The sequence below is a fragment of the Dromiciops gliroides genome, chromosome 1 (assembly GCF_019393635.1).
Source record: "Dromiciops gliroides isolate mDroGli1 chromosome 1, mDroGli1.pri, whole genome shotgun sequence".
Taxonomy (NCBI): domain Eukaryota; kingdom Metazoa; phylum Chordata; class Mammalia; order Microbiotheria; family Microbiotheriidae; genus Dromiciops; species Dromiciops gliroides.
Window position 1 is genome coordinate 5,299,013 of NC_057861.1, and position 13,050 is coordinate 5,312,062.

The window sequence follows — 13,050 nt, forward strand, 5'->3', positions numbered from 1 at the left end:
GTCCTCACACACTGCTTCAAGGTGATTGGTTACTGTCCTCCAAATCCATTGGCTTTGAAGGTGTTCTCAAGTTGAGTTCACAGTCTAGCTTCTGAGAACAATACCTTCCTAAGGGCTAGCCAGGTGTGATTACAATCCAACTAACTTGAAGTAGACTAATCAGCAGTCAATCCCTCTCACTTGATTCAATCAGTATAGATTACTCTCCAGGTGGGTCTTTGAGTATCTGCTAAATCCCATTATTTCATCACACTTGTCAGTTATCTTTCTGCTAACTAACCTTCTCTCTGCCCTGTCCTTTCTACTATTGCTGCTGAACCTTGTTCAGAGTTTCATCTCTTCTCTCCTAGACTATTGGTGGTACCTTCTTGACTGTCAGAGTAATGTCCCTAATACACTTCTGTGATCATTCCAGCCCCTATTCCTTCATCTGTAAAAGGGGCATGATGGTAGTTGACTTGTACTATTGATCTCATAGGGTTATCATGATGATTGAGTTAATATCAGTTGGGATCACTCTGATTATGATCATGGGAACATTTGAAATGGAAAATGAAAAAGAGGTTAGGAACTAACGTTAGTGAACCTAGGGAAGACTGAATGGTGTCTTAGTAAGAATTCTCAGATGCAACAAAATCTCGAGGAGCTGAACCTAGCTAACAAAAAGACAATTGACGGGATTTTTTTTCCAGCTTTCTGCCTTCCTGAGACAAACACAAATAATAAAATAAACAATTGCAGGATTTTTTTTTTAAAAAAAGAAAACACTTAAAGAGACTGACCTGGGGCCAAAACTGATTTGCTCTGGCAGGATTTGGAGTCACCAGGACCTCAGTGTGAATCTATGTGACCTATGATCCTAGGGTCCCTGCATCTATGCCGTGTAGAGCTGAATTTCTGGGCAGTGAGATTGATCGAGAAGAAGCATGAGAACTGTGCTTACTAAGGCAGGGAGTTTGCACAAATATGTGTCTAAAGAGATTTCAGCAGTAGGGTTGAAGCCAGGGGGGAGGAGGTCAGTAAACTCCATCAACTTATTACCTCTGTGACCAAAGAGAAAAATGTAAAGCTCTTCCTACGTCTGAAGTCTTCTTACATTTGCTCCCACCCTCATACACTGGTGTCCTTTACTAATTTCAGTCAGCCGTCTCGGAGCCTTTGCCCTTGGGGTCCCCCAGTGCTGGAAAGCTCAGCTTCCTCGTGTCTTCCTCTTAACTTCCCTGGTTCCTTTCAGAATTCAGCTCAGATCCCACCTTCTGCTCCCCCCACCTCTTACTTTCTTCTCCTTCCAGATTACCTTCCATCCACCTTGTGTGTTCTCAGGCATTTAGATGTCTCTCCCATTAGAACATTACACTCTTTAAGGATGGGAACAGTTCTCCAGGTTTAGCATTAGTGCCTTCTCACACTTAGGAGGTGCTTACTTAATAAATGCTTGCTGAAGGGGGCAGCTAGGTGGTGCAGTGGATAAAGCAGCAGCCTTGGATTCAGGAGGACCTGAGTTCAAATCCAGCCTCAGACACTTGACACTTACTAGCTGTGTGACCCTGGGCAAGTCACTTAACCCTCATTGCCCCACAAAAAATAAAATAAAGTAAAAATAAATGCTTGCTGACTGGCTGGGTCAGGGTTAATTAACTCTCTTCACTAGACAGTCTGTTATTCAGAACTTTCCACTGGTGAAGACTTCAATTAGTTGAAGTGTGATTGTATACAAAGTCATTATTCAGAAAGCATAAACTGGCTTATTTCTCCCTATGGAGGCCACACCAAGGGGTACCTGGCTAATGTAAAGCATAATGCAGCTAGGACGGACATTAGGAAGAGGTGACTGTCATCAGCCATGGTGGATCTCTGTCTGAGTGGCTCTCCCTGGGTATGGCCGTGGTCTTCCCTCATTCTCTGTGTCCCGCTAACTATCCTGACTTCCAGCTGGTCTCCAAGCATTCATTCCTGCCTCCCACCCATCTCAATCCTACCCAGCCTTCAAGACCCACCTTTCCATATACCCTCGTCTGACCATTTGGGGGCTCGTCGGGGGTCTTTGGGTGCTCTGGGCTAGTGAGGAAGGAGAAGAGCCTGTTGGGGTTGGAATGCATGGTGTCACTTCTTTGTACTTATTATTACATGTGATTGTCATCTTATATCACTTATAAGTTACTCTATTAATTACTCTGTTGCTTACATATTGCCTACTGTTACAAATCAGACACATTGGGATCAGCTGGATGGAGGCTAGGGTCTTACTGCTCAGTAACAGCCCTGAGGCACTTGGAGCTGACACCTGTTTCCTGTTCTCATCAGATAATAAGCCTCCCAACATGAGACTCCACCATGCAGTGTTGTAGGCACGATGGTGACCTGGCACCTAGGGTTTGGGGCTCCTGCGTAGCCAATGGCAACTGTTGTCTTTGCCCTCCAATGGAAAGGGAGGCCCACGGCGGGACTCTGTGGAGCAGAGGAGTGCGCCAAGGGGCAGATCCCAGAGGGCTCCTCACATTTGACTGTCTTTCTTTAATCTTGCTTTACTTTGGGGAGAATGGCACCTGGTGGGCCAGGAATTTCCAGAGAATACCAGGGACTACACATATTTGGTCAGGAGCGCACCTGGTTGTGCTGAATACTTTGCAGTAATAATTATGACTGCGCACCTGCTCGTGGAAGTCAGCCAGACATGCCCAGAGAGATTTATTTCTGATGTACCTGGAAATCTCTTTTCTATTCTTAGCGACTCGGAGAGTAAACACACGAAAAAAGTCCAGGCTACTCCGAAAAAACCAGCCCTCAGTCCCTCTGCCCCAGCTGTCTGCCTCTCAGATTCAGTGAGAAGTGGGGGAGGGGAGGAGTCTGGGTGATGGTTTAATAACAGCTACTTTGGGGTTCTGAGTGTGAAGGAAATGCAGATGATGGGGCTGGGAACAGGAGGGTGGCTGGAATTTTTCCTGTGGGAATCTGGGCATGTTTGGAGGCTTCAGAGAGATTGTCCTAAGGTAATTTTTCTGACATTTACATTCTTTAAGTGACAATTATTCACTGAAATCGATGCTACGGGGATGCTTCTGCTATCTTGCCCAACATTTAAATGACTTTGGCAAATATCTTCTGGTCTGTGTGACTGTGCTCCCCGCCAAGCAGGGCCTTCTGATGGATATTGATGGCGGCTTTTGAGAGCAGTGATCCCCATGTTCACTGAAAACCGTGCCTCGTGCTTCAAGCCTCTAGAGAGATTTAGACTAGACGTGGATATGAGAGCCTGGCATGTGGGATGGGGGTGGGGGGAGGGCTGTATGTGATTTGTAGACATGTGACCCTGTGAGAACATTGCATGAGACTCCCTGCTGATGTCTGTGTGAACGTAACGGCATCTCCTCTTTCTTTACTCGAGCCAGCATTTATTAGCCTCCCAGTCAGGGAAAGACATTTTGGAGCATCTCAATGGCACAATGGCTAGAGCGCTGGGCCTGGAGTCAGGAGGACCTGAGAATGACCTTAGATACTTCCTAGCTGGGTGCCCCTCACCCTGTTTGCCTCAGTTTCCCCATCTGTAAAATGAGCTGGAGAAGGAAATGGCAAACCCCTTCAGCATCTCTGCCAAGAAAACCCAAGTAGGGTCACAAAGAGTCAGACACAAATGAAACAACAACCACTTTGGGAGGGAGAGAGGCACCAGCATCTAGTGGATCAGAAGAAGTGAAAATGGTTCTTAAGCTGAGACAGGACTGAAGCTAGGAATTCTGAGAGTCACAGGGGAGGAGGGAGTGTGTGCCTACAGGGTCATGAGATGCGTGGGGGCAGCCACAATCTATCAGTCAGTCAACATTCACTCCGGTCCTACTGTGTGCTCAGCACTGGGGATACGAGAGGAAGCAAAAGCCAGTCCCTGCCCTCAGGGAGCCCACCGTCTATTGGGGGAGATAATATGCACACACACACACAATGCAAACTGTACAGAATAAATAGGAGATCAGTAAGAGAGGGAAGGCACTGGAATTGGGAGTGTCTGGGGAGGCTTCCTCTAGAAGGGGGATTTGGGTTGGAAAATGAAGGAAGCCGAGGAGGTCAGTAGTTGAAACAGAGGAGAGAGAGAGAGTGTCCAGGCTTGGGGGACAGCCAGAGCCAGTGCCCAGAACTGAGAGATGGAAGGTCTTGTTCATGGAACATCAGGAGGCTGGTGTCACTGCTTCAAAGAGTACGTGTTGGGAAGTGAGGTGCAAGAAGACTGACGGGGAGGAGGAGCCCTGCTTATGGGAGGCTTCAAAGGCCACCTGGAGCATTCTGGATTTGCTCTTGGAGGCCATAGGGAGCCATTGGCGTTTAATGAGTAGGGACTGGCATGGTCAGACCTGCACTTGAGGAAATTCCCTTTGGAGGCTGAATGGAGCAGGGACTGGAGGGGACAGAGGCTGGAGGGGGCAGGGACTGGAGGGGACAGAGGCTGGAGGGGGCAGGGACTGGAGGGGGCAGAGGCTGGAGGGGGCAGGGACTGGAGGGGACAGGCTGGAGCAGGCAAGGACTGGAGGGGCAGGGACTGGAGGAGACAGAGGCTGGAGGGGGCAAGGACTGGAGGGGACAGAGGCTGGAGGGGGCAGGGACTGGAGGCAGGCAGGCCCTCCCCTGCCCCCAGCAGCCACACCATAGTCCAGGTGTGAGATAATGAGCATCTGCCTTGTCAGAGGAGCGAAGGGGGAGGGAGTGTTCAGGAGATGTTACAAAGGTAGAACCGACAATTCCTGTGAGAAGTAGTAAGGAGTCCAAGCTGACTCCTGGGTTGGGAGCCCGCGGGACTGGGAGGAGGAGGGCGGTGCCCACACAGTACAGAAGCTCGGCCAGTTTGGCTGCACCCTGCACAGTGAGAGGGGAAAAGTACCTCTAAAGTCTAGAACGGTGTGGGCCAGAGCGATTGTAAAGGCTAGGAAACGCCAGACCAGATGTTTGGTCCCAGAGGATCCGGCCTGTGCTGTCGGCTGATGGGTAGAGCCGGCAGAGAGAGGCTCGAGGCAGGGGAGCCAGTTGGGCAGCATTTGCCATGGTTCAGGGGAGACATGAAGGAGGGCATGAACGGGGGTGGGGGTCGATCCAGAAGTGGAGAGAAGGGGGCGAGTACAAGAGGTGGAGAGGGTGACCTCAAGAGTGTAAGCCAGGGCTTCTGGGACAGGAAGGGAATGTTTGTGAATAGAGGGGGTCTGGAGAAGAAGAGGTCTGGGGTCGAGTCTGAGACACGTGGGAGCCGTTCCCAGGAGCCTCGCAGGTCTGAGGGTTGTCTACATGGCAGGGATGGATCATCAGGCCTGGGGAGCTGAGGAGGCCTTGGGACCACAGATCCCATTCTCCACGGGGCAGGTTTCAGCCCTTGCTAAGTGTTTCCCAGGTCCATTTGCACCAGGCCCAGGCCCTTTCAGGACTGCTGCTGGCCTGGCACTTGTGGTTTGGGGGGCAGGATGGCAGGGTCCCTCTGAGTATCTTGTCTTGATTTGAGTTGGAGGCCACAGATGGAATAAATGATTGAGGGAGGTTTGGCAGTGGCTTCAGGCAGTGCCAGCCTCCCCTGGCGAAGAGGCAGAGGGAAGGCCTGGAGCTGAGCAGTCTTGAAGGTGGCTGGGCAGTGTTGGCTCTGGGGGTGCTGGGAACTTGGGTTGTCCTTACCCGTTGAGGGGGGTGGGGTGGGTGGCTCAGCCATTCTTGTCCATTGAGAAGAGGGAGGCATTAGGTCAGCGGCCTTGTTTCTGGGGCCTGCGTCAGGTATGTCCGTCTGTGTGTGGCTCGTAAGCTCCTCCAGGGCCCGACCCGCCGGGCTCCCAGGCTCCCTGTAAGGACATGTACTGAGAGCGTCCTGTTCCCGGCATTTTAAACCCTTCACTCTTTTCATGTACAGACTTTCCGTGTGTTGGTGAAACCTGTGTCTGTAATTAGAAGAACGCCATTAAAGTGGCAGCTTAATCCCCAGTCACCTCTGGGGTGCCTCCTCCCGCTGGGCCCTGGGCAGTCAAGCATGGCGAAGCTTAGACTGAGGGTGTCAGAAGTGTCTGGGGAGGTGGCCCAGACGGCAGAGAGCTTCCCTAACAGCCGGCTTTGTCTGGGGTGACTCAGGGAAGGCTCTTCCAGTCGCAGCACAGTTGGCCAGCATTGATTAGGCACCTGCTCTGTGTCTGGGACCGTGCTAAGCACTGAGGATGCAGGGAGGCAAGACCCAAATGGGTCCTGCTGTCAGGGCTCTCCTGGTCTGATGTGCAGAGTGTGCAGGATAAATGAGAGGGAAGGCACTAGGCTTAAGGAGGACCTAGAAGGATTTTAACTGAGACAGGAAGGAAGCCAGGAGGTTGAGATGAGGAGGGACGGAGCATCAGGCAGGGGGCACAGCCAGGGAAAAGGCCTGGAGTCGGGACATGGGGTGTCCTATTGAAATGTCCCTGCAAGGCAGTGTTCGAGGGAGGCTGCAAAGGTAGGAAGGGGCTTTGAACACCACACAACATTTTATATTTGATCCTGGAAGGCCTGGGGAACCACCAAACCACTTTTTGAACCACGGGGTGGTACAGTCAGACCTGTATATTAGGAAGATCAGTTTGCCAGCTGTCAGTGGGGAAGGGGGGGGGTTACAGTAGCCCAGATGACCCAGGCTTACTAGCCACACAGCCTTGGGCAAGCCCCCTGCCCTTTCTGGGCCTCAGTTTCTCTGTCTGTAAACAAGCAAGCTGGACCAAGGGACCTCAATGGCATCTTGCGGCTCTGTCTGCTGATAGACCTGTCACTGAACAGTTGAGCTGTGACACTTCGGCTATACCCTCACCTCGTGCTCCAGGGGGTTTGGCAAGGACTTTGGGGGTCCATTTTTGTCTTTTAGGCCCGGCGTTTCTCCTCTTGGGGTAAAGACCAGGTTATTAAGAAGAAACTTGGTTGTTACAGCAAACACTGCAGTCGCCTGACCGGTCTTGCAGACTCATTCAGGGTCACCCTGGAGCCCCAAAAGTTTGTTCCAGACTTTTTTTTTGTAGGCTAGCTGGTTTCTGTTTTCCCCATTCTAAAAACCGTTTTTGCCTATTTGTAAAGCTGTGCTGAATGATGTGCTTGTAAACACCCACCTGGTTTGGGAGATGGGGATACGACAAGAGGTCCCTCTCCTTTTCCCAGGTAATGATGGAGCCAAACAGCTATTGCCACCTTCTCCTGCAAGAGGAAGTCCCTCGGCTGTCCCTCAAGCACTTTAGCAGTCTTGTCTGCTGAGACATCACTAAATGGCTGGTTGATTGAGACCTGTTGAGTGACGTCTGTCTCGACCAAAGGCCTCTTCCCATTCAGCCTTCTGACTCCTCAGTGGGGTACAGGGGCGGAAGGAGAGAAGTGTAGGAGACAGGAGAGGCATGACAGCTGATGTCACAGGGAAGTCAGTAACACAGGGCATTCAAAAGAGCCCACACCTTAAAGGCTGTTTGAGGCAAAGGTCCTGCTCAGAAGAATGTCAGGACTGATGCACAGAGCAGCCTGGCCTGTGCTCAGAGCAGGCAACTGAGTGTGTCCACTTGGCTTGGCCCAGTGAAAACAATGGGCGCCTGTGGGCTCTGGGAGGACCATCTCCGGATGAATGGCTCGTCTAGAGCCTCCCCCTGCCTGAAACAAAGAATTGTTTTAAAAAAGACTGACTGATTACCCCCCCCCCCATTATAGGCTATAGATTGGGCAGGAACCTTAGAGATTCTCATCCATCCCCCACCCATTTTAATAGATGAGAAAACAGGCCCACAGAGTGAAGTGACTTATCAGAACTCAAACCCAGAACTTTTGACCCCCCACCCCCACCCCACCCCCCTGACCCCGTGCAGTGTTTAACTTCTCCAGGAAGGTAAATAACTGTGGAAAATTCAGAAAAGGTGTTATCATCTTACTAGTGGCTTTTGGGATTTTTCTGGAAATTGTTTGGCTGTGGGAAACCTGTAAGGCGGGGGTACCCCCCCCAAACAGGTGAGATGGGGGATAGGAAGGGAGGAGCTTGGTAGGCAGAGATTCCTGTGGGATTGTTGTGGGCCAATCCTGGGGACCAGCCTGAGATGTTTGGCATCTCTGCCTGCTCATCATGGATTGGAAAGTCCACCCTCTCATGTGGACAGAGTGTGATGTGTCACTTGACCTTTATATGGGTAAACCTAGCTCTCTGACTGCTGCCACTCATCAAGGGACTGGGGAGGACTGCTGAGTGCTCTCTCTCTCTCTCTCTCTCTCTCTCTCTCTCTTTATATATATATATATATATATATATATCTGTCTGTCTGTCTGTCTGTCTCTCTTTTTCTCTCTTTATCTCCTCTCCTTTCCTTCTCTTCCTCCCTTTAACTCTTATACTTACCTAAAGCTTTCCTCCTCTGAGCTGAAATATACCCAGATCTTTCAGTTGATGAATTATTAACATGAAATTTTAAATAGAAAGATGAAAAGTCTTACACTTGTCTCAAAAAATTAATTTCACATGTAGATAGTGTGAGTAGAGGACACTTAATCTGAAAAGGGGGTGGGTCTTAATGGACTCCAAGCTTGATGAAAATGATCTCTACACATCTCTCTATTCTCATTACCTTCCTTTGGACAATCTCTAGCTCATCAATGTCGTTCCTAAAATATGACGCTAAAACTGGACACAATAGTGCAGAGGAGATCTGACCAGGGCAGAGTTTAGCAAGACTGTCATTTCCTTATTCCTGGAAATTAAATCTATCTGTGTGTGTGTGTGTGTGTGTGTGTGTGTGTGTCTGTCTGTCTGTCTCTGTCTCTCTTTTTTTACGTTTAATTTTTTTCTTAATTACATGTCACCAAAAAAATTTAACATTTGTTTTTTATAATTTTGAGTTCCAAATTCTCTCCCTTCCTTCTTACCCTCCCCCTTCCTGGAGATGGTAAGCAGTTTGATACAGGTTTTACATGTGTAGTCATGCAAAACATATTTCCATATTAATCAAAAGTCAGCTTCAATCTGCATTCAGACTCTATCGGTTCTTTCTCTGGAAGTGGAGAGCATTTTTTCGTCAGGAGTCCTTTGGGATTATTTTAGATTATTATATTGCTAAGGATGGCTAAATCATTCACAGTTGATCATATATAATATTGCTGTTATTGTGTACGATGTTTTCCTGGTTCTGCTCACTTCACTTTGCATCAGTTCAGTCTTTTGATGTTTTACCAAGAGCATCCTGCTCATCATTTCTTTTTTTCTTTTTTCTTTTTAAATTTTTTTCTGCTCATCATTTCTTACATCACAATAGTATTCCATCACAATCATATACCACAAATTGTTCAGCCATTCCCCAAATGATGGGCATCACCTCAATTTCCAATTTTTTGCCATCACAAAAAGAGTTGCTATAAATCTTTTTGTACATGTGGGTCCTTTTCCCTTTTTTAAAAAAAATCTCTTTGGGATATGCAGTTTTATAGCCCTTTGAGCATAGTTCCTGCTTGTTCTCCAGAATGGTTGGATCAGTTCACAACTTCACCAACTAGTGCATCAGTGTCCCTGTTTTCCCACCTCCCTTCCAACATTTGTCATTTCCCTTTTCTGTCCCGTTGGCCATTGTGATGGGTGTCAGGTGGTACTTCAGAATTGTTTTCATTTAAATTATGCCTCTCTTAAAGCAGCATGACATTGCCTGCCACATCAGTTTGACTCATCCCTAAGCTTGGAGTTCATTGAGACCCACCCCCTTTTCAGATTAAGTGCTGTTTAGTCACACTTTCTCTAACTACATGTGAAATTAATCTTTTGAACCAAGGGTGAGGCTTTGCAACTTTCTAGTTAAAATTTCATCTTCATAAATTGGGCTCAGAATTCTAGATAACTGTTCTTGCTCCTCTCAGCCATGCAATGCCAAAGACAATGCCAAAGGACTCATGATAGGAAATGTTCCACATCCAGAGAAAGAACTGTGGCGTCTGAATGCAGATTGAAGCAGGCTTAGCTTCACTTTGTTTTGTTTTGTTTCTTCTTTCTTGTGGTTTCCCCTTTTGTTCTGATTCTTCTCTCACAACATGACTAATGCAGAAATAGGTTTAACATGATTGTAATGTATAACCTCTATCAGATTGCTGGCTGTCTTGGGGAAGGGGGAGGGAAGGGAGGGTGGGAGAAAAATTTGGAACTCAGAATCTTACAAAAATGAATTTTGAAAACTGTCTTTCCATGAAAGTAGGAAAAAAAATAAATGCTATTAAGGAAAATAAGAAGGAAATGCATAAGCTGAAGAACCTCCTGAGAGCAGCTAGTCTGCTATAATACGTTCTTGAGATGAAAGGTGTCTAAAGGACCTGGAGCAGACAGGACCTGATAGTGAGCTTTGGGTATGTGAGGGGCTGCCATGGGACGAGGGATTCGTCTTCCAGCTAGACCAGGAAGAACTGGAAGTCGCATGGAGGCTAATTTGGGCTTGACATCAGGACAGACTTCCCAAGGAGAGTTATCCCAGAATGGGGATAAATGGGGGCCCTGCTCCTGGGGAGGCCACTTGTCAGGGAGGCGCTGGGGGCTTTCCTTCTACATGCAGGTCAGATCAGATTGTCATGGAGTTACTTTCCAGCTCTCAAATGTTGTGATTCTGTGACCAAAAGAAAGGAAACACCTTCTTCCCTCAAAGAGTATATAAGAGGAGGAAGCTTTAAGCAAAGATGGGCAGAAACAAAAATATGAGTCTGTTCTTTTTTTCTTGCAAAGGTGGTCGCGGCTTTCCCTGCCTGCCATGGCTCTTCCCCCTCCTCCGCCACAGTTCGTACTTCGAGGGGCACAGTCGGCAGTAAATACCCTGCACTTCTCCTGTAGGAAGCAGGCGCACAGCCCCCCGCTGCTGTTCTCTGGGTGAGTGACCAAGGGGAGGGAGCCGGTAGCCACCATCTCGTCCAGCCTTTTCTGTTGAAAAGCACTTTGTTCACTTAAGCAGCATTACAGATTGACCTCTGCTCTGAATTTCCTTTCGAATTGGAGAGGCCTGGCGGTCCTGGGAGAGGAACAAGGAACTTAGAGGCCTTGCTCTACCTCTGCCTAGATGGATGTGACTTTGGGCAAGACCCTTCCACTCTCCCGGCCTCTGTTTTCTCAAATTGGGAATCATGCTACTTGTCCTGCCTCGCTGATTGGGTTATGGTGAGGAAGGCACTCTGCCAGCCTGTTGGGCGGCCTGCACTGGCAGACAGGTCACTCACAGGTGAGGGTAGGGATGGTGATGACTAGAGAGAGCTGGGTGACTCCTTTGGGGTTTGAGACGCCATCTTTGTCTCATTCCCATCATCTGCCACCTTATATGGAGATCACCTCTTCCTGCCTAGGAATGGACTCTGGATCCCAGGGCAGTGAGGGGAGCAGTCACACTTCTAGGGCCAACCACAATACCTGGCATATTGTTTTGACAGGTCACTCAGTGGACTGGTACATGTCTGGAACCTGCAGACAAGAAGAGTGGACACCACCCTGGATGGCCATGCAGGGCAGTCTGTGTATTGGGTGAAGACTCTCGCAGACCAACACTTGCTCCTCAGGTGAGTTGAGGGGCTGAATAGGAAGGATTCCTGATTGGCTAATCATGTGGCCGTCAGGAAGCTCCAAGTTCTATATGGCATGATGCAGCCAGATGAGCCATCTCTCTGTTCCTCTCACACAACACACAGCCCCATCCCTGTGCCATTATGCTGGTCGTCCTCCATGCCCGCAGTGCCCTCCCTCCTCACCTCCACTCCAGTTCATGAGATAAAGCGAGCGAGATGAATATATCAAAGAAAACACTGACCAGTATCTGAAACTATTACACATCTAATGATCCCTCCCCCAAAGAAGAGGAGAATTAATTCCTTAACACCTACAAACAGGACTCAAAGGAAAAGCATGTATTTTCCATACAGATCACATAAATACTTAGAAGAAATGAAGCAAGAGCTAAAAAAAAATAAAATAAAAGCTCTTGAGGGAAGACTTTGAAGGGGAATTAGTAGCTTAGAAGAGAAACTATTTAACTTTACCCAGATAATGGATTCCCTGAAAACTAGAATAAATTAAAGAGAAATCAATAATTCAATGAGGTAGCAAGAAATTTTAGAACAATTTAAAGAGATTGGGGGAGGGGGCAAGGACAAAATGTAAGATATCTGATTTTATAAAAAAACTCTCCTGGAAAATAGATAAAGGAGAAATAATCCAAGAATCATTAGATTCTCTGAAAACCATGTGTTTTATCATTTATTTTATTTAAAGTTTAGAGTTCCAAATGCTATCCTTCTCTCATTCCCTCCCTCCCTATCCTCCCCCTTCCCTGAGTGGTAAGCAATTAGATATAGGTTATACATGTGAAATTATGTAAAACATTACCATATTTTGTATTTATCATTTATTTTATTTAAAGAAACTGGGACAGCTAGGTGGCACAGTGGATAGAGCACCGGCCCTGGAGTCAGGAGTGCCTGAGTTCAAATTCGGCCTCAGACACTTAATACTTACTAGCTGTGTGACCCGGGGCAAGTCACTTAACCCCAATTGCCTCACTTAAAAAAAAAAAAAGAAGAAGAAAAAACTTTGAGTTTTTTTAAAAGCCCTGGAAATTATATTTCAAGATATTATCAATAAAAACTTCTCAAATCTATTAGAACCAGAAGTCAAAGTGAAGATAGGATCTACCAGTCATCTTCTGAAAAAACCCCAAAAGGAAAAGTCCTGTGAATGCCATAGCCAAAATCCAGAGCTTTGAAAGAAAAAATGCTGCAGTCTTCCAGAAAAAAGCAGTTTAAGTCCCCAGAACCCACAATCAGGATGACACAAGACTTGACATCCTCTGCTTTAAATGAGAGGAGATCTTGGAACACAATAATTCCAAAGGGGGCAGTGGATAAAGCACCGGCCCTGGAGTCAGGAGGACCTGAATTCAAATCCGGCCTCAGACACTTGACACTTACTAGCTGTGTGACCCTGGGCAAGTCACTTAACCCTCATTACCCTGCCAAAAAACAAACAAAATAATAATAATAATTGCAAAGGCAAAATATAGAGGCTTACAATTGCAAAGTTTGCTATAATCCTATGGGGAAGATGAA

General features: G+C 47.6%; 1 protein-coding gene across 3 annotated transcripts in view; it reads left to right on the forward strand.

The window, feature by feature from the left end:
• GNB1L (G protein subunit beta 1 like) overlaps nt 1-13,050 on the forward strand; it is a 159,125-nt gene that overhangs the window by 94,468 nt on the left and 51,607 nt on the right. For all 3 annotated transcript variants that reach the window (XM_043975344.1, XM_043975342.1, XM_043975345.1), the window contains exons 3-4: nt 10,691-10,831; nt 11,383-11,508. In XM_043975344.1, the coding sequence (XP_043831279.1) occupies nt 10,716-10,831; nt 11,383-11,508 (242 nt within the window). In that variant the 5' untranslated portion in view covers nt 10,691-10,715. The remainder of the gene's footprint in view (nt 1-10,690; nt 10,832-11,382; nt 11,509-13,050) is intronic.